The sequence below is a fragment of the Plenodomus lingam genome, assembly GCF_022343315.1.
Source record: "Plenodomus lingam strain CAN1 chromosome Unknown contig_19, whole genome shotgun sequence".
NCBI classification, from domain to species: Eukaryota; Fungi; Ascomycota; class Dothideomycetes; order Pleosporales; family Leptosphaeriaceae; genus Plenodomus; species Plenodomus lingam.
Window position 1 is genome coordinate 1659381 of NW_027093936.1, and position 19486 is coordinate 1678866.

General features: G+C 52.9%; 7 protein-coding genes across 7 annotated transcripts; 5 read left to right on the forward strand and 2 right to left on the reverse strand.

The window, feature by feature from the left end:
* Positions 1 to 410: 410 nt before the first annotated feature.
* RPL3 (60S ribosomal protein uL3) lies at positions 411 to 2059 on the forward strand. Its single transcript, XM_003839184.2, has 4 exons — positions 411 to 647; positions 730 to 886; positions 948 to 1621; positions 1675 to 2059. Exons 1-4 carry the CDS (start codon positions 556 to 558, stop codon positions 1928 to 1930), a joined length of 1179 nt encoding a protein of 392 aa, XP_003839232.1. The 5' UTR covers positions 411 to 555; the 3' UTR covers positions 1931 to 2059.
* Positions 2060 to 2940: 881 nt separating this feature from the next.
* Positions 2941 to 5955, forward strand: SDH1 (succinate dehydrogenase flavoprotein subunit). Its single transcript, XM_003839185.2, has 4 exons — positions 2941 to 3055; positions 3279 to 3571; positions 3625 to 3789; positions 3842 to 5955. Exons 1-4 carry the CDS (start codon positions 3014 to 3016, stop codon positions 5283 to 5285), a joined length of 1944 nt encoding a protein of 647 aa, XP_003839233.1. The 5' UTR covers positions 2941 to 3013; the 3' UTR covers positions 5286 to 5955.
* A 78-nt stretch (positions 5956 to 6033) lies between these two features.
* On the reverse strand, positions 6034 to 7222 carry IAQ61_004588 (uncharacterized protein). Its single transcript, XM_066096419.1, has 2 exons — positions 6804 to 7222; positions 6034 to 6749 (listed from the first exon to the last, which is right to left on the reverse strand). Exons 1-2 carry the CDS (start codon positions 6959 to 6961, stop codon positions 6260 to 6262), a joined length of 648 nt encoding a protein of 215 aa, XP_065953737.1. The 5' UTR covers positions 6962 to 7222; the 3' UTR covers positions 6034 to 6259.
* A 120-nt stretch (positions 7223 to 7342) lies between these two features.
* On the forward strand, positions 7343 to 10050 carry IAQ61_004589 (uncharacterized protein). The gene is made up of 4 exons (XM_066096420.1): positions 7343 to 7827; positions 7887 to 9001; positions 9054 to 9316; positions 9384 to 10050. The coding sequence occupies exons 1-4, from the start codon at positions 7561 to 7563 to the stop codon at positions 9830 to 9832; spliced, it is 2094 nt and encodes a 697-aa protein (XP_065953738.1). The 5' UTR covers positions 7343 to 7560; the 3' UTR covers positions 9833 to 10050.
* A 2319-nt stretch (positions 10051 to 12369) lies between these two features.
* On the forward strand, positions 12370 to 14357 carry IAQ61_004590 (uncharacterized protein; the record flags this gene model as incomplete). Its single annotated transcript, XM_003839189.1, has 2 exons — positions 12370 to 12446; positions 12782 to 14357. 2 exons carry the CDS (start codon positions 12370 to 12372, stop codon positions 14355 to 14357), a joined length of 1653 nt encoding a protein of 550 aa, XP_003839237.1.
* A 1090-nt stretch (positions 14358 to 15447) lies between these two features.
* Positions 15448 to 17662, reverse strand: CCT4 (T-complex protein 1 subunit delta). The gene is made up of 6 exons (XM_003839190.2): positions 17536 to 17662; positions 17425 to 17476; positions 17339 to 17361; positions 17259 to 17288; positions 16366 to 17202; positions 15448 to 16318 (listed from the first exon to the last, which is right to left on the reverse strand). Exons 1-6 carry the CDS (start codon positions 17581 to 17583, stop codon positions 15713 to 15715), a joined length of 1596 nt encoding a protein of 531 aa, XP_003839238.1. The 5' UTR covers positions 17584 to 17662; the 3' UTR covers positions 15448 to 15712.
* Positions 17663 to 17971: 309 nt separating this feature from the next.
* RPT1 (26S proteasome regulatory subunit 7) lies at positions 17972 to 19400 on the forward strand (the record flags this gene model as incomplete). Its single annotated transcript, XM_003839191.1, has 3 exons — positions 17972 to 18066; positions 18120 to 18234; positions 18291 to 19400. 3 exons carry the CDS (start codon positions 17972 to 17974, stop codon positions 19398 to 19400), a joined length of 1320 nt encoding a protein of 439 aa, XP_003839239.1.
* Positions 19401 to 19486: the final 86 nt, after the last annotated feature.

The window sequence follows — 19486 nt, forward strand, 5'->3', positions numbered from 1 at the left end:
GTGGGGGTGACTCGACTCAACCTCAACTCGTAGGCAGGATGACGAGAGAGCAGCAGCGGGTGGGTGAAGGGGGGGTTAGGCAGGCGGGCAGGGAGAAGAGCAAGCAAGCTGAAGCTGTACAGGTACAAGGACAAAGCGTGTAGTGTAGTAGTCGGCCGACAGCTCGATCCTCTGTTGGCTGGCTGGCTTGCTGGCTGGCCGGCTGGTGGGGTGTATCCTTGGCGTCCGGCCTTCCGCCTGCTGCTTGGATGCTACCTACCTAGCAGTACTTACTAACACTACTCACAGTACCAGTACTAACAAGTACCAACAAGTACCAGTGCCGACCCTTGCCCACAATGCTCAAAGGCTCAAGTCGCTGCTGACTGTCCGGCTCCGGAGAGCCCGCGCTTTACCCGGCCCAGTTTAGCCCCATCCCGCTCGGGCCACAACACACAGAGCGTTAGCGAACATAGTGAATATTTCGAGGCCGAACTTCTATCAGTTCCAGCTTCTGTTCCTGTTCCTGCCACTTCGACAATTGCCAACTAACCCCAACAGCACATCGAACTCGCCATGTCTCACAGGAAGTTCGAAGCTCCCCGCCACGGGTCTCTGGCTTTCTTGCCGCGAAAGCGCGCTGCCCGTCACCGGGGTAAGGTCAAGAGGTAAATTCCACACCTTCGCTTCTTCGCCCGTCGCGAGACGGCGTGGGCATGTCGGGCACAAAAGGACTTACAACAATGCCAGCTTCCCCAAGGATGACCCCAAGAAGCCCGTCCACCTCACCGCAGCCATGGGCTACAAGGCCGGTATGAGCACCATTGTCCGCGACCTCGACCGACCCGGTGCCAAGCTGCACAAGAAGGAGATTGTCGAGGCTGTCACCATCATTGAGACACCTCCGGTACGCACACACGAATCCTGCAAAAGATTACAATTGGTGGGCAGTGCTAACAAATTATCAGATGATCGCTGTCGGTCTTGTTGGCTACATTGAGACCCCTCGCGGTCTGCGCTCGCTCACCACCGTCTGGGCCGAGCACTTGAGCGACGAGGTCAAGCGCCGCTTCTACCGCAACTGGTACAAGAGCAAGAAGAAGGCTTTCACCAAATACGCCAAGAAGCACTCGGAGAATAGCGGAGCGTCCATCACCGCCGAGCTCGAGCGCATGAAGAAGTACTGCACCGTCATCCGCGTTCTCGCCCACACCCAAATCTCCAAGACCCCACTCAAGCAGAAGAAGGCCCACCTCATGGAGATCCAGGTCAACGGTGGAAGCATCGCCGACAAGGTTTCCTATGCACACGGCCTTTTCGAGAAGCCAATCGAGATCAGCTCCATCTTCGAGGCCAACGAGATGATCGACGTCATTGCCGTCACCAAGGGTAAGGGTTACAACGGTGTCACTTCCCGTTGGGGAACCAAGAAGCTCCCTCGCAAGACGCACAAGGGTCTCCGCAAGGTCGCTTGTATCGGTGCCTGGCATCCTGCCCACGTCCAGTGGACTGTCGCTCGTGCTGGTCAGATGGGATACCACCACCGTACCTCTGTCAACCACAAGATCTACCGTATCGGTAAGGGTGAGGACGAGGGTAACGCCTCGACCGAGTTCGATGTCTCGAAGAAGCAGATCACCCCGTAAGTTTTTTTATCTGGTTCCTCAGCAAGCACAAACACTAACATGAAATCAGCATGGGTGGCTTCGTTCGTTACGGTGAGGTCAAGAATGACTTCTTGCTGCTCAAGGGTAACTGCCCTGGTGTCAAGAAGCGTGTCATGACTCTGCGAAAGTCCATGTTCACACACACCAGCCGACGAGCACTCGAGAAGGTGGAGCTCAAGTGGATCGACACCTCTTCCAAGTTCGGTCACGGTGCTTACCAGACCGCGGCAGAAAAGAGGCAATACGAGGGTACCATGAAGAAGGACCTCCAGGCCGCATCTTAGAAGTGTTCTGGACGTGGTTAAGGAGTGCATTCTTTCTTCAGGCTTTGGCGAACAGGGATAGGTTTACTACATGGATGCCAATCATGACGAGCGATTGAAAAACAATTCAACGATTCCCAATTCAAGTTACTTGCATCTTCGCTATTCGATTGTGATGTCTTGGTGATTATTCATTCGTCAGTTTGCAGTTTAGCAGGGTAATTTTTTTGATTTTTTGGACAGCCCATGTTGTCTCGTTGTTTGGTGTGGTCGCATTGCAAGCGAGATCTGAAGATGATGAGGCCGGTAGGTACAAGGAAAATGATCGAGCAAGAATCAATTATACGATGCTCCAATAGGGATAGCGATGTACGTGTGGTACTCTAGGTATCACTGCACCAGCTTTCGCAAGGCTAGTGATTTGGATGCTCGTTGAGTGTACTTGGACATGTGCCAATATGGCAGAGAAACATGATTGCAGTCCGCCTATTTCAAGTGTGGGGGTTCTGCTGTGGCCACTACCGGTACTCAAGGGCCGGCGGCGTCATTCTCATGTGATCGAATGGAAATGTCTATGACGCCAACAAGTCAGTGCATGTATCTGCACCATCAGCGGCAAGCAACATCGGAAGCCAGCACAACATAGGATATGTGACTCGATACTAGAGTGGTCGGTACAGTGGTACAGTGATCAATACAAAGTGCATTGGTGTGAAGAATGGAGTGTCGGAGAGGTGGTGCAAGCTTTCATGTGTCATCTGCCAAATGCTACTTACTATGCTACTTACTCAAAGGTGTCGCAGAGACAGAGCAGCTTGGCGTGTACTCTGTATTGACCTGAGACCAAAACAAGTCGCTACAGTTTCTAGTACCACGAGCAATTGAGGCAAATAAAACAATCGTCTTGTATGGCGCTCTCGAAGAAAAAAGGCCGGGTGAGAGGGAATTCAAAGCCCGAGGCCTACCGATCCAATTAGCGCGAGGCAAGTTCTAGTTTGTCACATAGCGCAACTGCCATCCATCATCGACCTCGGGACCTCTAACCTCGAAATCATTCCAAGTTCTCGACCGTCCCTCTCTCTCCACTCGTCCACAATCGCCAACATGAGTTGTCTCAGGATGCGCCAGACGCAGCTTGCACGCCAGGTGAGTCCCTCTCATGTTCCATGTGCCACACATAAGACTGCACGGCCGTATGCCCGGCATTCTCCGCATGAGGGCGTGTGCCACATCCCACGGTGCACTGACAGAAGACTCGCATGGCGCAGCCATGCACGCCATGCCTCTCCACGGTCGCTCCTCTATGCTGGGAATGCGTTGCCGTGTGCGCAACTTTACACAGATCAATGGCTAACATGTGCCGCCACAGCTCACGAAGAGCTTCCGCCAATCGACACGAGCTTTTTCATCGACACGGCCCGCGGCACGTATCTACGGTACCGGAAACCTGAGAGCAAAAGAAGCCTCAGGCTTCATCTCGCAGAAATACCCTGTGATAGACCACGAATACGATGCCATTGTTGTCGGCGCCGGAGGAGCGGGTCTGCGAGCGGCCTTTGGTCTCGCTGAAGCTGGGTTCAACACTGCCTGCATATCGAAGCTGTTCCCCACGCGATCACACACAGTAGCCGCACAGGGAGGTATCAACGCTGCGCTTGGAAAGTAAGTGAAAACCCTGCAGAGCGACAACAAAAAGGGAATTAACGACCGTCTAGCATGCACGAGGACGACTGGCGGTGGCACATGTACGATACCGTCAAGGGTTCAGATTGGTTGGGTGACCAGGATGCTATTCACTACATGACCAGAGAGGCTCCCCAATCTGTCATTGAACTTGAAAACTACGGCTGCCCATTCTCAAGAACAGACGATGGAAAAATGTATGTTTTCGTGTCAAGAACTGTGCGGGACCAAAACATTAACGCATTCTAGTTACCAGCGTGCTTTCGGTGGACAGTCTCAAAAGTATGGCAAGGGTGGACAGGCATACCGATGCTGCGCTGCTGCTGATCGTACTGGCCATGCTCTCCTTCACACATTGTACGGACAATCGCTACGACACAACACCAAGTACTTTATCGAGTACTTTGCCACTGACCTGATCATGGAGGATGGCGTTTGCAAGGGTGTCATTGCCTACAACCAGGAAGACGGAACCATCCACCGATTTATCGCAAAGAACACCGTCTTGGCTACTGGAGGTTACGGACGCGCCTACTTCAGCTGCACATCTGCCCACACCTGTACCGGTGACGGTATGGCCATGGTTGCCCGCGCCGGTCTTCCCAACCAGGATCTCGAATTTGTCCAATTCCACCCCACTGGTATTTATGGTGCTGGATGTCTGATCACCGAGGGATCTCGTGGTGAGGGAGGATATCTCCTCAATTCCGAGGGTGAGCGATTCATGGAGCGTTATGCACCTACCGCCAAAGATCTCGCCTCCCGTGACGTTGTCTCCCGATCCATGACGCTTGAGATCCGTGAGGGGCGTGGTGTTGGACCTGAAAAGGACCACATTTACCTCCAGCTCAGCCATTTGCCTGCCGAGGTTCTACACGAGCGTCTGCCTGGTATCTCTGAGACTGCCGCCATTTTCGCCGGTGTGGATGTAACCAAGCAGCCCATTCCTGTCCTGCCCACTGTGCACTACAACATGGGTGGCATTCCAACTAAGTACACTGGTGAGGTCATCACACAAGATGAATCAGGTAACGACCAGGTTGTGCCTGGACTGTTCGCTTGTGGTGAAGCCGCCTCCGTCTCCGTCCACGGTGCCAACCGTCTCGGAGCCAACTCCCTCCTTGATCTTATCGTCTTCGGTCGCGCCGTATCGCACACCATCCGTGACAACTTCAGCCCCGGACAGAAGGCTGACCCTGTCGCCGCTGACGCCGGTGCCGATTCGATCGCCGTCCTCGACCAGATCCGCACCTCTGAAGGTGCCAAGTCCACCGCCGAAGTCCGTCTCCAAATGCAAAAGGTCATGCAGACTGACGTTGCCGTATTCCGCACCCAAGAGTCGTTAGACGAGGGTGTCCAGAAGATCCACGACGTCGACTCGCAATTCGCCGACATTGGCATCAAGGACCGCAGCATGATTTGGAACTCTGACCTTGTCGAAACCCTTGAGCTGAGGAACTTGCTCACGTGCGCTGTCCAGACGGCCGAATCGGCCGCCAACCGCAAGGAGTCGAGAGGAGCGCACGCGCGTGAGGACTTCCCTGATCGTGACGACGAGAACTGGATGAAGCACACGTTGTCGTGGCAGAAGAAGCCGCATGGTGAGACCAAGTTGGGCTACAGGAAAGTGGTTGGTACCACGCTGGATGAGAATGAGTGCAAGGCTGTGCCACCTTTTAAGCGTACCTACTAGAGAGGTTTTTACTTTTGTTTTCCGGTATGCGGTTTTGAGGGTGGAGGGGGGCGGGGGGTCGTTTGAGCACCATGGCATTTTTGGGACCGGGAAATGGGGGAAAAAGGATGGGGATGGAATGGGGATGGAAATGGCCAGGGCTCTTGTATTCTTATGTACAATTGGATGACTGATTGAAATGAGGAGAGGGTGTTTGGAAGCATGTTGGAGGCTTTTGGACCTGTTTGGGTTTGTGGGGTTGAAGAGGAGGTGTTGTTTTGTTGTGTCGTTGTTGAGGATGTATAGACAGAGAGAGCGTGTGTGTGGGAGAATTTAAGAATTGTTGGTTCAAAGATTGGGGCATTGGTGTGTTGATGTGTTTATGCGTTGTTGGTTATTATCTGTTACGCACTGGATGGATTATTGACATGCTTTCTTAGAGTTCTTTTATTAAGGCTGGATTTTGAATGCGTTTATGGGGTTTACAGTATTAGGATGAGTGATGTTATCTTGTGCTAAGGTAAAGCTTTAAGGCAATTATGTGATGAGATGGGCTATGGTATTTAATATTGTACAAGCACATTTATCCTACCCCTTCACTCATCTATTCTACATTTCATTTTAGTTATTTTGAGTACATTCATTTAGAGCAAAGTGTTGTCAAGGATTTACCTTTTATTTACTTGCCTAGGAAGGCTTTTATACATCATGTCAGGAAATAAGAGGACTGTTAAAGTATGGAAATTAAGAAACATGATATCATGTAGTCTATGCTCGTCGTTATAAACCCCCTTCCATGTTGGTTGATGTATACATGAAGACATTGCAAATGTGTTGTATGGCATTAGCCTCTCATCAACGTGTGTACACTAAACAGCAAGCATACAGCCTCAACGATGCTATAATCGCATTCATGATATAAAACGCCATGACTCCTTGTCAATGGATTAAAACCAAGATTCCCATCCACCCACTCGTCCATCCATGCCTCCAACTCATGAGTTGAGATTTCTCGCATAACAGTCCAAACACCACGAGTCTGCCTCTTTGCCGACCTCGACTATGCACTTTTTGCATATCGCTTTCCCGCATCCTCCCACACATTGTCGGGCACATATGTAACATGTGCGCTCATCACAGCGGTTGCAATCGAGGTAGTTCTCCAGATCTCTTTTTCGCTTGGGGGCTGATCTACAGGCGTGGCATGGTCTTAGGTCCGAGGCGGCATGTGATTGGGCATTGCTACCTTGTGGGGCAATCTCAATGTCCATGAGCTGGGACGTTGATTTCACAAGGGCGGTTGCTTTGGGGTTGATTCGCTTCAACTGCTTTACTGGTCGTCGTTCTGCTGTGCTGTGTTGTTGTGCGATCGGGTACACAACATATGAGAGGTTCCTATTGGTGTCAAAGGGCGGGGTGCTGTGGCACTGTGATCGAGCAGAATCTCGACCAAGCGGGTGCATGCGATGTTGGTGGCCATAAGTGCTGCATGCCTTGTTAGCGACCGTTTTCTGTAAGCGTCGTGGCATCGTCTCGTACCCTGTTGCTCCGTCTTCTCCTCCCTGTCGTTTCCGCTTGCCGAGGCCTCCTGGTGCATGCTGTGAACTGGCCATTGGGGACCAATGTGTCGAGCTAGAGGGTTGTTCATGGCCATGCGACGTATCTGGGCCGAACAAATCCGAGGTGATGTACACCATATCAGTGTTTTCTTGGTGAGAATAGGAAGAGAGCGGGATGAGAGGGCGGACAAGCGACGGGCAACGGGCAGCGATGAAGGAACAGACACGCTTGATGGGACTGAATGAGGCGGTGGAGAAGGGTATCGAGGCTTCAACGCTGGACGATAATGCACAAATCAAGGCGGAATGAGTGTGAGTAGTTGGAGCAGGACTTGTGATGTGCCCTTCAGAGAGCGATGTTGTTGCCCTGGAGGATCACCCTCTTAGCTCAGTCCTGCCTAGCGCCTCAGTCACGGCTGGGAAGGCACCACCGAGCCCATGTTGCAGGGACCCCCACAAACACACGCTTCACGTGTTGTGTCTGTGCCAAGCGCGTCGTCGCGCCTTGCCTAAGACCGGGGGGGGGGGCTTTCTGCGACGCCAGAGCAAAAGGGTGAAAGGTTGGCTGGACATTGACGACTCACGACTCACGACTCACGGCTCACTGCACATATTCTTATTTTGGCATATTGGCGTTCTCTATAATGCCATCATCTCTGTCCAGGTAGATTTGGCGCAATTCACCCTCTCCACATTCCTACCCCACATTTGGGCCTCCTCCCGCAGCAGGTGCAGCCATGGACAGCGTGAATGTCTCGGAGCTGGTCGCGCGGCTGGGTGCAGAGGAGGAGTCGGTGCGCAAGATGGCCGTCTTCAAGTTGCAGAATGCCATTGGGGACCCCTCGTTCGCCGACGTCTTCATATACGAGGGAGGCCTACCGAAGCTGAGTTTCCTGGCGCTGCATTCCACAGGCAACACATTAGCCTACTGCCTTACATCACTGGCGCGTCTGCTGGAACTCGACAAGGGATGGGACCATGTGACAGACGAGCTGATAGCCAGGGTAGGTTCAAGAGCACAGATGGATGGGGCGCATAGCAAGATCTAACAGGGAGACAACAGATAGTCGACCTCGTCGTCGCCCAACCTCTGGTCAACGTCAATCGAGGGGCCATGTCGGTACTCGCAGCCATTGTTGGCAATCCCTCCCATCGCAACTCGGCATCGAACAGCTCTGGGACCAGCTCTGGCTTTCAACGACTGAAGCCTGCCGTCGACACTCAGCCGCAATTTCTGCCTGTACTGGTCGAGAAGATGACCTCGGCTGATCATGCGCTCTGTGCCAACTCACTCCAGCTGATCAATGCGCTCATGCGTGACGCCATTGCAAATGATGCTGCCTTCGAATGGCCCAAGTTCGTCAAGCAGCTGCAGGAGCTAGGGGTAATCAAGAGCGTATATGAGCTGATGCAAAGTTCGGCGATACAAGACCTGGCACATCCTCTTCTAGAATTCCAATCCCTGACCAAAATACTGTTGAGGAAGTGGAGAGAAGACAAGGTGGACCTGGAGAACACGGATCATCGAAGAGCGCTGCGTGGTCTGCATACTGCAAGCGGTCCAGACAAGTCAGAGAAGGATGACAAGGGAAGCAAGAGGCAGGACCCGGCCAAGTGGAGGCGCCTTGGCTTCGAAACTGAGTCGCCCGCGTGGGAGTTTGACAGGGCCGGCTTTCTGGGCCTGATGGATCTGACCGATTTCGTTTACAAGAACGAAGATGGCTTCCAGAAATTGATATTGGAGCAAACTGTTGAACCTGCTGAACAGAGATGTCCCATCGCCCGTGCGAGCCTTTCTGTCACTGAGATTCTTTATGAGCATTTCGAAGTGGACAAGACCGAGGACGTAGAAACTCACAGATACACTGCCATGGAATCTCGGGCCAACTTTGATAGGGCGTTCAAGCCTCTTTTGCTTCATTGGTCAAGGCTGCACACGAGTGGATTGAATGCCTTTCTAAGGTTGTGGAAGGTGGCGGGTGCACAGGTGGAAGACTATGAAAAAATTGAGGAATTGGTGCGCATCCTGGTCGAGCAGATTGTGGGGCAAGCGCCTCGCATGAGGGACATCAAGGATGTTGAAGAAGAGATGGCAGAATTTGAGTTGAAGCGACTAAGGGAGCTCCAGATGGAACTACTTGAGCTAACGTACGAAGATGCGTGGGGTCATCATCTGCGGTACGTCCAGGGAACCATCATTCTAAGGTCTGGCCAAGCTGACGTCTTACAGACAAGTTCGCGACGAGCTCAACCACGAGGCTCTCCAGTTCGTCAAGGAGCAACGCATCAGATGTCTTCTCCAAGGAGCATGGTTCCCAATGGGAGTGGATTACGGGTCCAATTCTGGCCCGGTTACGAGCAAGACCCTGACCCGTGTTGTGCCCTCAGCGTGGCGCTTCGTGCGACTGTCACACAACCGGAGATACCTGCATTATGCAGACTTTGACGAAAAGACGACGTCTGAACCGAGGTTGGACGCGCTGCAGGAAAAGAGTGAGTGCTACGTGGCAAAGCAAGTTGTGTGGTTTGTGTTACCGCTGTGGCTGACGTGGGTGATTAGTCGATCTCTGCATCGTGTCCTCTGTTGTGAGCAATGTCTCAGCGTCGGCCCCGTCCACATCGTCATCTGACAGTACGGTGACAACCCTGCCAGGCCACGAGCGGGCGTCGACATCTACGAAGATCACCATCCATGGCTATCTTGGCCACTCTCATCATGCACGCCAGGCTTCGGCTGGCTCAGGCGGTGGGCGGAAAGAATCGGTGCTGTTGCAACTACACCCACAGAGCCATACGCTTGCGTCTGAGTGGCTTGATGGGCTGCTAATGCTACTGAACCAGCAGCCGATTACGGCAGATACTAACAAGCTCGTTAGCTTCATTGGCGGGTACGGCCTCAAGATCCGGCTGCTCAACGTTCGCTTTGAAGACGTGGGGCTAGAAGAGCCGACTCTGCCCAGCCGCGAAGGGCTAGACGAGGACTACTATTATGACATTGCAGGTGTTTGAAGCTCTACAAGCAAAGGCCTACGAGCCGCTCTCTATGCGAATACCTGGCTGTCCACAGAAAGATTGCGTGTCAGCACGGGATGGCAGATGGGCAAAGGGGTGAGGGAGGCTGAAGCCACTGATCTTCTCACTAATCTGCTTGACCATGTATCATGCATGGCCCAAAGGGAAAAAAAGAGTCATAGACACAAGAAGACGCAATCGCGGGGTAAGGGGGCAATTCACAGGGGGAGGGGAGGGGAGGGGAAGGGGGCCTTTTGGTGTGGAACAGACGGGCGGGCGGGCTGGCCCATGGCTACGGTGATCTGGGGGATGGATGGCTTGCTTAGGCGATGGGTAGGCTGTTGCAGTTGTTGTTGAGTTCGGGTGTTTGAGCTTTTGTGCTGGACTTGGATACATGCCGTTTTTTTTAGATACCCTTGCTTGTTCCTTTTGTGCAAATTAGATAAGAGGGGTCGTATAGGCAGTGTAATGGTAGGAGAGTGGGTCGCGGCATGGCGTTGCATGTTCTTCAGCTACTAGGTGTGCGCCGTTACACAGCGCATGCTCGCGTTACTGCACAGAGAAGGAGATGTGTTTGTGTCTGTGGGTGAGTGTGTGGGTGTGTGGTGTATGGTGTGTGAGAGAGAGAGTGTCTGTAGTTTGTGTCTGTGCACCCTTATTGTAGCACCCGCAGAGGCCGCAGATGGCAGAGGATTCAGAAGGCTCAGGAGGCTCAGACAGTAGGTAGAAGGCGGATGTGCTCCACAAACACCAGACGGCCCTACCATCATCGAACCAACACGGCATCCTTCCAGAAGCCGATCCTCCATCAACGGCTAACCCACTATCTCAGCGACCGTACAATACATTGTAGTAGAGTACGATGGAGACCAGAGGGCCAGGACCACCAAAAGCAACAAGGCCCCCTCCCCCCCAAAAGAAGAAAGAAAAACCGCCGCAATCGATCAATCTCGATGGCCGGGATCTTCCCCCTTCTACGTCCCGCAGGCCCGGGTAAGTTTACATACACTTGTGCTGTTGTCGATGCGGTGTGTCGCAGACAGGGCCCGCCGCTCCATACGCGCTAAAAAAAATGCCAGTGTCTGTGTCTGTGCCTGTGGACCTGGACCTGTGCTTGTACCTGTACCTGTGCCTTGATGAGCTGTACTAATGGTTATGGTTCTGGTTTATGGTCAAGTGATGATGGGGGCTCTGAAACAGGCGGAGGGTGAAAGGTGGGGAGTGAGCCTGTAGGCTATGGAATGTAGGTAGGTAGACAGGGTGTGCGGAACGGATGAGGGATTGTAGGGGATGCAGATGATTGGCACACGTGTGTGTTGTTGTTGTTGTTGTTGTGATGGGGCCTTGCTCAAGGAGTGGGCTGTTGGTGTTGGTGTTGGTGTTGGTGCTGGTGCTTGCTGGCCGCGTGGGAAGGGAAGCAAGGGAACTTTTTTTTTCTAGTGAGTGGATTCTATTTTGGTACTAGGCGTTAGGCAGGTACTGTATGTAGGTAAGTTCTGGTACTCGTATTCGTATCCTCTGCTTAGAGTAGTATGGTGATTATATGTATGTACATATAGGTACGTATACATATCGTAGGTACAAGTACTCTTCTCAAGTTCATGGATCAAGGAACATACATAACACAGTGAGTGTAAGGGTAGGGTAGGGCCCGGGAAGAGGCCTGGGATGCCCTACCTACCCGCATTGACATCCAATCCTCCCGCCTCGTACGGAACCCATCATTGTAAGAGTATGTACATACACAGTACACAAAAGAACGTCGGCGAGGCAGGCAAGCAAAGTGGGCGCTCGTTTGACTCTCGGATAGGTGAGCGAGGGCAGTTTGGTGCTAGGGCCCAGACGTGAGGATGAGCGTGGAGAGGGCGACGTCTTGCGTCTCTAGGCGGCGTCATTAGCTGCAGCGGTGCCATCTCGATCAAACGAATATGCAGCCGCCCCAGGTGTCCATCCGTCGGTCCAATCCTGCTGAGCTCACTCACACACTCCCACACGTTGGACACGAGGGTCGGTTGTCTGAGCGCTGGGGTCTGGCTTTTTCTTATACTTCCATGGTGGCTTTGCTTGCGAGACTATGTACTCTGTTATTCACCACGCCCCCCATCATCCTACCCATCTCTCTGACTCGGATCGACGAACTGGTAGGAAACTACTGCGCACACACTCTCACTCACCCACACACATATACACGCATTCTCTCTTTCTTTCTTTCTTTCTTTCTTTTTCTCTCATACACACACACATACACACTCGTCACCTACCCTATTCAACCGTGAAGCTCGACACACATCCACCACCATCTACATCCCATACCGGTACTCTGTCCTAAGGGGAAAAGGCTTTGACACACAACCTGGTCACAGCGTGCCGTATCTTATACTCTACTACCGAGTAAGAGCCTACGTCTCAGCTAAACATAACTCACCACCCATCCTCACCCATCGTCGCCCACCCACGCACATGGTCTACGATCCAACCAACGCCGCCATTGCAGCTTTCTCTGCCCCTGGAACAGATTCGACCAAGCCAACAGGATGAGGGCCAGAGCCAGAGGAAGTAGCACGCTGCCTCTGCAGCAGGCCGAATTCGACGCCCTACCCTATTCAGTCCAGTACGTCTTCCTTCTGTGTTTTCCTGCGCGTCTGATTTGCCCGCCCTACTTCTGTGTTGTCTGGTGTGTGATAGGGGCGCGTTATCGCGTGCATGTCCCGATAGCCTCTCGCCTCTCTCTCCCATCTCTCTCCCCCTCCACCCCACTTCTCACCCAACCCCACACACACACACACCCACACACACCCACACCCACACCCACACACACACACAGCAACTCACACCCACGACTGAAGACTGGCCACCGTAACCTGTACCTTGCAGTAGTTCCAGTACCAAGCACATAGGCTGCAACGAACGGTTATGGGCTTCATGCTAACCACCCTGCCGCTGCAGGAGAAAGTACTTTTCATCCCTGGAACGCCTGCAGATCCAGCACCAGGCTACTCAGGCCGCCGCCGCCGCTGCTGCTGCTGCTACTGCTGACGAGCCCACTACTTCTGGCCGTTCCTCGCGGGCCAGCTCGTCCACCCCATTCCGCCCTCCAGTCACTCTCTCGATACGACACCGACGACACCGACGACAGAAGTCGGCCAGACTCGCCTCTTCATCTGCCTCTGCGTCTGTGCCCCCTTGTACTTCTGCTTCTGCCTCTGCTCTTAGCTTTGCCTCTGCATCTGCATTTGCCTCTGCCTCTGCTGCCGACATTCTCTTCTATCTTTCACTCCCTGAAAAGGTGCGGAAACAGCACTTTTCGCGGGAAGAACAGTTGTTCCTGCAGCAATTCGCCAAATCCAAACATTCGTTCCCCCAAGACGAACACGAGGCTGAGCGGGCCCAACAACGCTTCGCCGACTTTCACTTTGACTTCACCCAAACACTATCATCATCATCCTCGTCTTCGTCGTCGTCACCCTGCCCTCCTGCTGCCGATCGAGGACGCTCTCGACGGCCATCGACTGCCTCGGCGTCTTCCACCATTAGCCGCAGCTCCAGTCGCTCTTCATTCTACCTCCCTATTGAGAAAAAGAAGCATCACCGCCGGGCCAGCAGCCTTGCACACCTCGACATGATGAACACGCCCAGCTTCGCCACCAAAGATTCCCCCCCTTTTAGACGGACCATGTCACTCACCGCTGCCTCCTTTCGTCATCCATCTTCGGCTTCTCCCACCATGTTCATCGCAGACCCGCCATCACCGTTCGCCTTCGGTCCGAACGCACGACATCAGCGTGCACACTCCTCAACCCTGTCCCTCGCAGGGCTAAGATTTTCACAGGCCCCAACACCGCCCCTCTTCGACCCTGAAGCTACCCACTACCAGGATCCAGAGGCACGGAAGAAACTGCGCATGTACTTGGCCTCGCCGCAAAAGTTTGATGAAGCGATTGAGTTTGGCTTTCCTTCAACTACCGGCAACGACTCACCAGGTCCGCACTACCAGCTTCCGCAGATTGACAACCACGCGAGGAAGTTTAGCAGAGACATGCATACCTTTTTGCGAGACGGCAAACTCTCGTTCCTCGAGGATAGCACCTCGACCGACAATCAGGGTCTCGAGTCGTCCGACTGCGACTCGGTAGCCGACCTCGACTCGCCCGCCACGCCTTGCAGCACAGGACTCTCGTTCCGTCTGCACTCGCGCCAGCTCTCGCATGGCAAGTTTCCGATCGATTCACCCATGGCCTCACCTGCCCTCTCCGGGGCCGGCCAGATGAACCGAGAGATGACGCTCCGGATGACGCTGACTCGGCCCGATCTACGCGCCGATGAGGACCAATTGTACGGCTGGCAGCAGCAGGGCTCGTCCAGTCCAAAGTCGACGTCTGTCAAGGACGATCCGCTCGCGCTCGAAGATCTGGTGTTCACGGACGATAACACTGGTGCCAAGGGCGCCTTTTATGTTAAACCCAAGCCTCGCGGTAACCTTGTTTCTCGTATCTTGAAGCGCGCGAGTCTAAAGACCAAGTGAAACGTCCGTCTTTTTCTTCTCGACATTTTTTTTTGACTCTCCACCGTGGAGTCCCTTCATGACTCTGTCAGGCCACCATGTTATACATCGCCAACCAAAGCGCGCTACCAGCGGAACAGGCGGAAGAGAGACTGTTATTCTCTCTCTTCCTTGGCCACGGAACTTTTTTCTTTACTTCTCTCACACGCTCATACATTAGGCTGCTGTGTTTCTCCAGCCTGGGCGTTTTCTCCTTGTTTTCTTTCCAGTCTCTCTTCGTCATCATTCCTCTTCTTTCCTTTCTTTCCCGTCGTCTCCTCCCCCCCACACCAAAACTACCAGCCAACAGGCTTAATCCTCGGGACCAGAGAGCAACCAAAACCCATGTAGATGTACGATATGATGACCGATGGTATGAAAAATAGCAAGCGAATCTGGCAGAGCGAGCGAGCTGGCGTTGGATAGCATGTTTTCTTCTTCTTGCCTTTTTTTTTACAGATTTTTATAGTGATTTGGTTCATCAAAGTGATGCGGATTCATCGACTTGAATGCGGAAGATGAAGATGAAGATGTAGATGCAGAGGAAAATGCACGACGTACTAGGTCTTGCATCTAGGTGGGGATAGGTTGCTTGCGCCGCAAGCCGTGGATGTGCAGGAGAAATGCGTAACAGACACATATACGCACGCATAGTCATGTGAGAGGTGTAGTGCCATGTAATACCATATAATACACTATACTACCAAACTGTAAACCAAGCTCCCCAAACCCAGATTTCTGGCATTGCAATGGGCGTTGAGATGTGTAGTGTTTTTGTGCTACTTTTCTTGCTCTATTTGTTCTACGTACACTGGATGCGTCTATTGCATGCTAGACTACTCGTACCATCTACTTTACATCTCATATATCCTTTCGATTAGCAATAACACTAGAAACCCAACCCTTCACAGCCTCCCCAGCCTCTACAGGTCCTCCATAGCCTCGACAATGTTCCCTCCCTGATGCACCATGTATTTGTCATCTGTTTACATGTGTCTTGACTTGTTTACAGATATTTCATGATTTGTAGTTTATAGTTTATACTGGATATGTTATATCGTTCTAAACTACTCTCCCTTCTTCTTTTGCTTTGCTTTGCTTTGCTTTACTTTGTTGGATGTTCTTATTCCTGCTTCGTTGATTTCCCTACCTTTCTTTACCTGAGACATCAAGATGGGGGAGTACATTGATTGGATCAGACGTGCACGACACAGCACAGCACGACACGACAAAAGACAGTCCTCACACCAATAGCTTTTCATTACCTCATTGGCCACCAATCCTCTCATTTCAGGATCGCTGGTCGGTCAACAAGACGACAAACTACCAACTCTGTCCTACCTCGAAAGCGCAATATCGTCGATCCGCAAAATCATCTTGACCGTCTCCGCCGCCAACTCAATCGCACTCGTACTGACCAACAACGGCTGCAGCACATTTTCCTCGCTAATGTCATTCTTCACACCGCCACTTTTGATGCTAATGCCTGCATTCTTCTGATCCTGCGCGTGTCGATGCCTCAGCTCCGTGACCACCTTAATGCTGTTGAGCCCCGCATTCTCCGCCAGCGTCGTGGGAATGACTTCCATCGCGTCTGCAAACGCCTTCCAGCAGATGGCTTCTGTGCCGGAGAGTTCGCGCGCGCGCAGCGAGAGCTGGTGTGCGATTTCGATTTCTGGGGCCCCGCCACCGGCCAGTAGGGCCTTCTTCTTGACGAGCGAACGGATGGCGCAGTGGGCGTCGTGCAGCGAGCGCTCCGTCTCGTCGAGAATGAGGTTGTTGGCGCCGCGGCAGACAATGGAGACGGTGTTCACGCTGGACTTGACGCCAGAAACCTTGACGTAGCGGGCGCCGGAAGCTTGGACTTCTTCAACGAGGTCGGCGGAACCGAGCTTGTCTTCGGTGAAGGAGTCGATGTCTGCGATGGGTTTGCAGCCCGTGCTCTGCCCTTGGTCAATTATGTTCAGTACAATATTCTCACATGACCTACCTTGCAAATGAACTCAATCTCATCTCGCTCAATGTCCTTGATAACGAGGATCTTGAGCTTCGACAAAAAGTGCAGACTGAGGTCGTTGACGGCATCGCGCAAAATAGACTTTTGGATGAAGAGGACATTGCACTTTGCCTTTTGGATCTTCTTGACCATGTTCAACAAATATGTGCGCTCCTCCTTCAGAATCTTGTCCATTTGCCTGTAGTCGTTGACGACGATCTGATTCTCCATGTCTGGCTTCGGCGGGCTGAGCTGGAACTGAATCAGACCTATCCGTGCCTTCTCCTTGAGTGTGGGGCCGCCCGCGCTCTTCACCACTGGCTGATTTAGCACCAGTCCATCAATCATCTCGCTGTCTTCAATTGTGCCGCCCGCCTTCTTGATCATCCTGATGTTCTTCAAATCCACGTTGTCGGCAGTCTTGGGGTCAATGATCTTGAGTACTGAATCCACGGCCATGATGGGCAGTTTTGGCTCTTGTGCGACAATCTTGGAGGAGAGGGCGGTGGTGGCGGTCTTGAGAAGGACCTGTCGATCTGTGAGGGAAACGGGTATGGCCATTCCGGTCAAGATGTTGATTGCCTCTTGTGCGGCTCTTTGGAAGGCCTCTGAGATGACTGTGGGGTGGATGCCCTTGGACAGTAACCGCTCAGCAGCACCCAACAGACTTCCTGCAATGACCACCACTGAAGTTGTACCATCTCCGGCCTCGATATCCTGTGCGTACGAAAGGTCGACGAGCATCTTTGCCGAAGGGTGCATGACGCTCATTTGCCTGAGCATGGTGGCTCCGTCGTTTGTGATGATGGTCTCGCCCTTGCCCGTTTGGATCTGTCCATGTCAGTTGATGTACGGATTGTGAGCCGTGTCTAAGATGTCTGCCATACCATTTTGTCCATACCCTTTGGTCCCAGCGACTTTCAAAAGTTAGCATCTTCGTCTCCCCGCACTCAAAGTGGGGACATACTGTTCTGATGGCATCGGCAACAGCTACACCATACGGATTAGCGGACACAATCTATATAAAGTAGAAAGCATGAAAGGGTCGCATACCTCTTGCAGCAATAATGTTGGCACTACGGACAGCTCTGGGCTTTTCCTTGTCCTGCAAGTCTGCGTCAGTCCATGTTTTCAGAGCTCAGATTTGGTGGGAAAAAATAGTACTTTGAACGCAGCATTTCCACCACCTCCGTTCGAGACTTGAGCTGCCATGTTCAGAAGTGTGTGGGAAGAAAAAGGGGCGAAAGGAGGGGTGTATGGGTGGGAGTGGGTGAATGTTGGTGGGGTGTTTGACACCCTTCGACGCGAAAGTGAACAATTTCCAAGTTCGCGATGCCCTGCCAAGGCTGCGGAGGGCGGAACACCTTAGCGCATCCATGTCCATGCCATCCACGGTATCCATCCATGCATTGCCTCACAGCTTCACCTGTTGATGACCACGCTAAACACGCCCACACGCCAACACCACCACACTCTGCCATCTCTTCTCAAAGCACCTCCACTCTCGCCACACGCCTCACCTCCAAACCACCCGTCTCAGCACAAACAGTCGGACTAGCATCGCACATCACGGTCGTCTACCGCCGCTGCCTTCGCCGTCATGCCCTCAGCCACGGGCCAGTCCTGGGAGAAGTACCAGAAGAACTTCGCCGATGATGAGGTAGAAGAGAAGAAGATCACACCGCTCACAGACGAGTAAGACAGCGCTGGCACCCTTTCATCAACGACGATGGCTAAGCAGGCAATAGAGATATCCAAGTACTCAAAACATATGGAGCCGCACCCTATGGCGCAGAGCTCAAGAAGCTCGAAAAGGAGATCAAGGATAAGCAGCAGACGATAAACGAGAAGATTGGTGTCAAAGTAATATATTCTTGCTGCGTCCAGCCCTTGAGTACGTGTGACTGACCTTCAAGTAGGAATCAGACACCGGTCTCGCGCCTCCACATCTCTGGGATATCGCTGCCGATCGGCAACGGATGCAAGAAGAGCAGCCCCTCCAAGTCGCCCGCTGCACCAAGATAATACAGGACGACAAAGACCCGGACAAGAGCAAATATGTCATCAACGTCAAGCAAATCGCCAAGTTCGTCGTCAACCTTGGAGAGCGCGTCTCGCCCACGGATATCGAGGAGGGCATGCGTGTGGGTGTCGACCGTAACAAGTACCAGATTATGCTGCCACTGCCACCCAAGATCGACCCCTCGGTCACCATGATGACGGTCGAGGACAAGCCTGATGTCACGTACGGAGACGTGGGAGGTTGCAAAGAGCAGATTGAGAAGCTACGAGAAGTCGTCGAGATGCCCTTGCTATCACCAGAACGCTTCGTCAATCTCGGTATCGATCCTCCCAAGGGGGCTCTTCTCTACGGTCCCCCAGGTACCGGAAAGACACTTTGTGCGCGAGCCGTGGCCAATCGCACAGACGCCACCTTCATCCGCGTCATCGGTTCGGAACTGGTACAAAAGTACGTCGGCGAGGGAGCACGCATGGTACGAGAGCTGTTCGAGATGGCACGGACAAAGAAGGCCTGTATCATCTTCTTTGACGAAATCGACGCTGTAGGCGGTGCCCGTTTCGACGACGGAGCTGGAGGCGACAATGAAGTACAACGTACCATGCTGGAGCTCATCACCCAGCTCGATGGTTTTGACGCGCGTGGAAATATCAAGGTAATGTTCGCTACCAACCGGCCCTCGACGCTCGACCCTGCGCTCATGCGTCCCGGCCGTATCGACCGGAAAATTGAATTCTCCCTGCCGGACATGGAGGGCCGCGCAAATATCCTCCGTATCCACGCCAAGAGCATGAGCGTCGAGCGCGATATTCGTTGGGAGCTCATTTCGCGTCTCTGCCCGAACAGCACGGGTGCAGAGCTGAGGAGTGTGGCTACGGAAGCGGGAATCTTTGCCGTGCGGCAGCGTCGCAAAGTCGCGACAGAAAAGGACTTTCTCGCCGCTGTGGACAAGGTGATCAAAGCCAACATGAAGTTCAACAGCACTGCAGTGTACGCTCAGTATAATTAAGCATGGCTGGGATGATTAAGTTTAGGTGGCTTTTGAATGGGGATACCTTGGGCGACAGGGGAGGAGGTGTGTTGGGCTGTATGAGT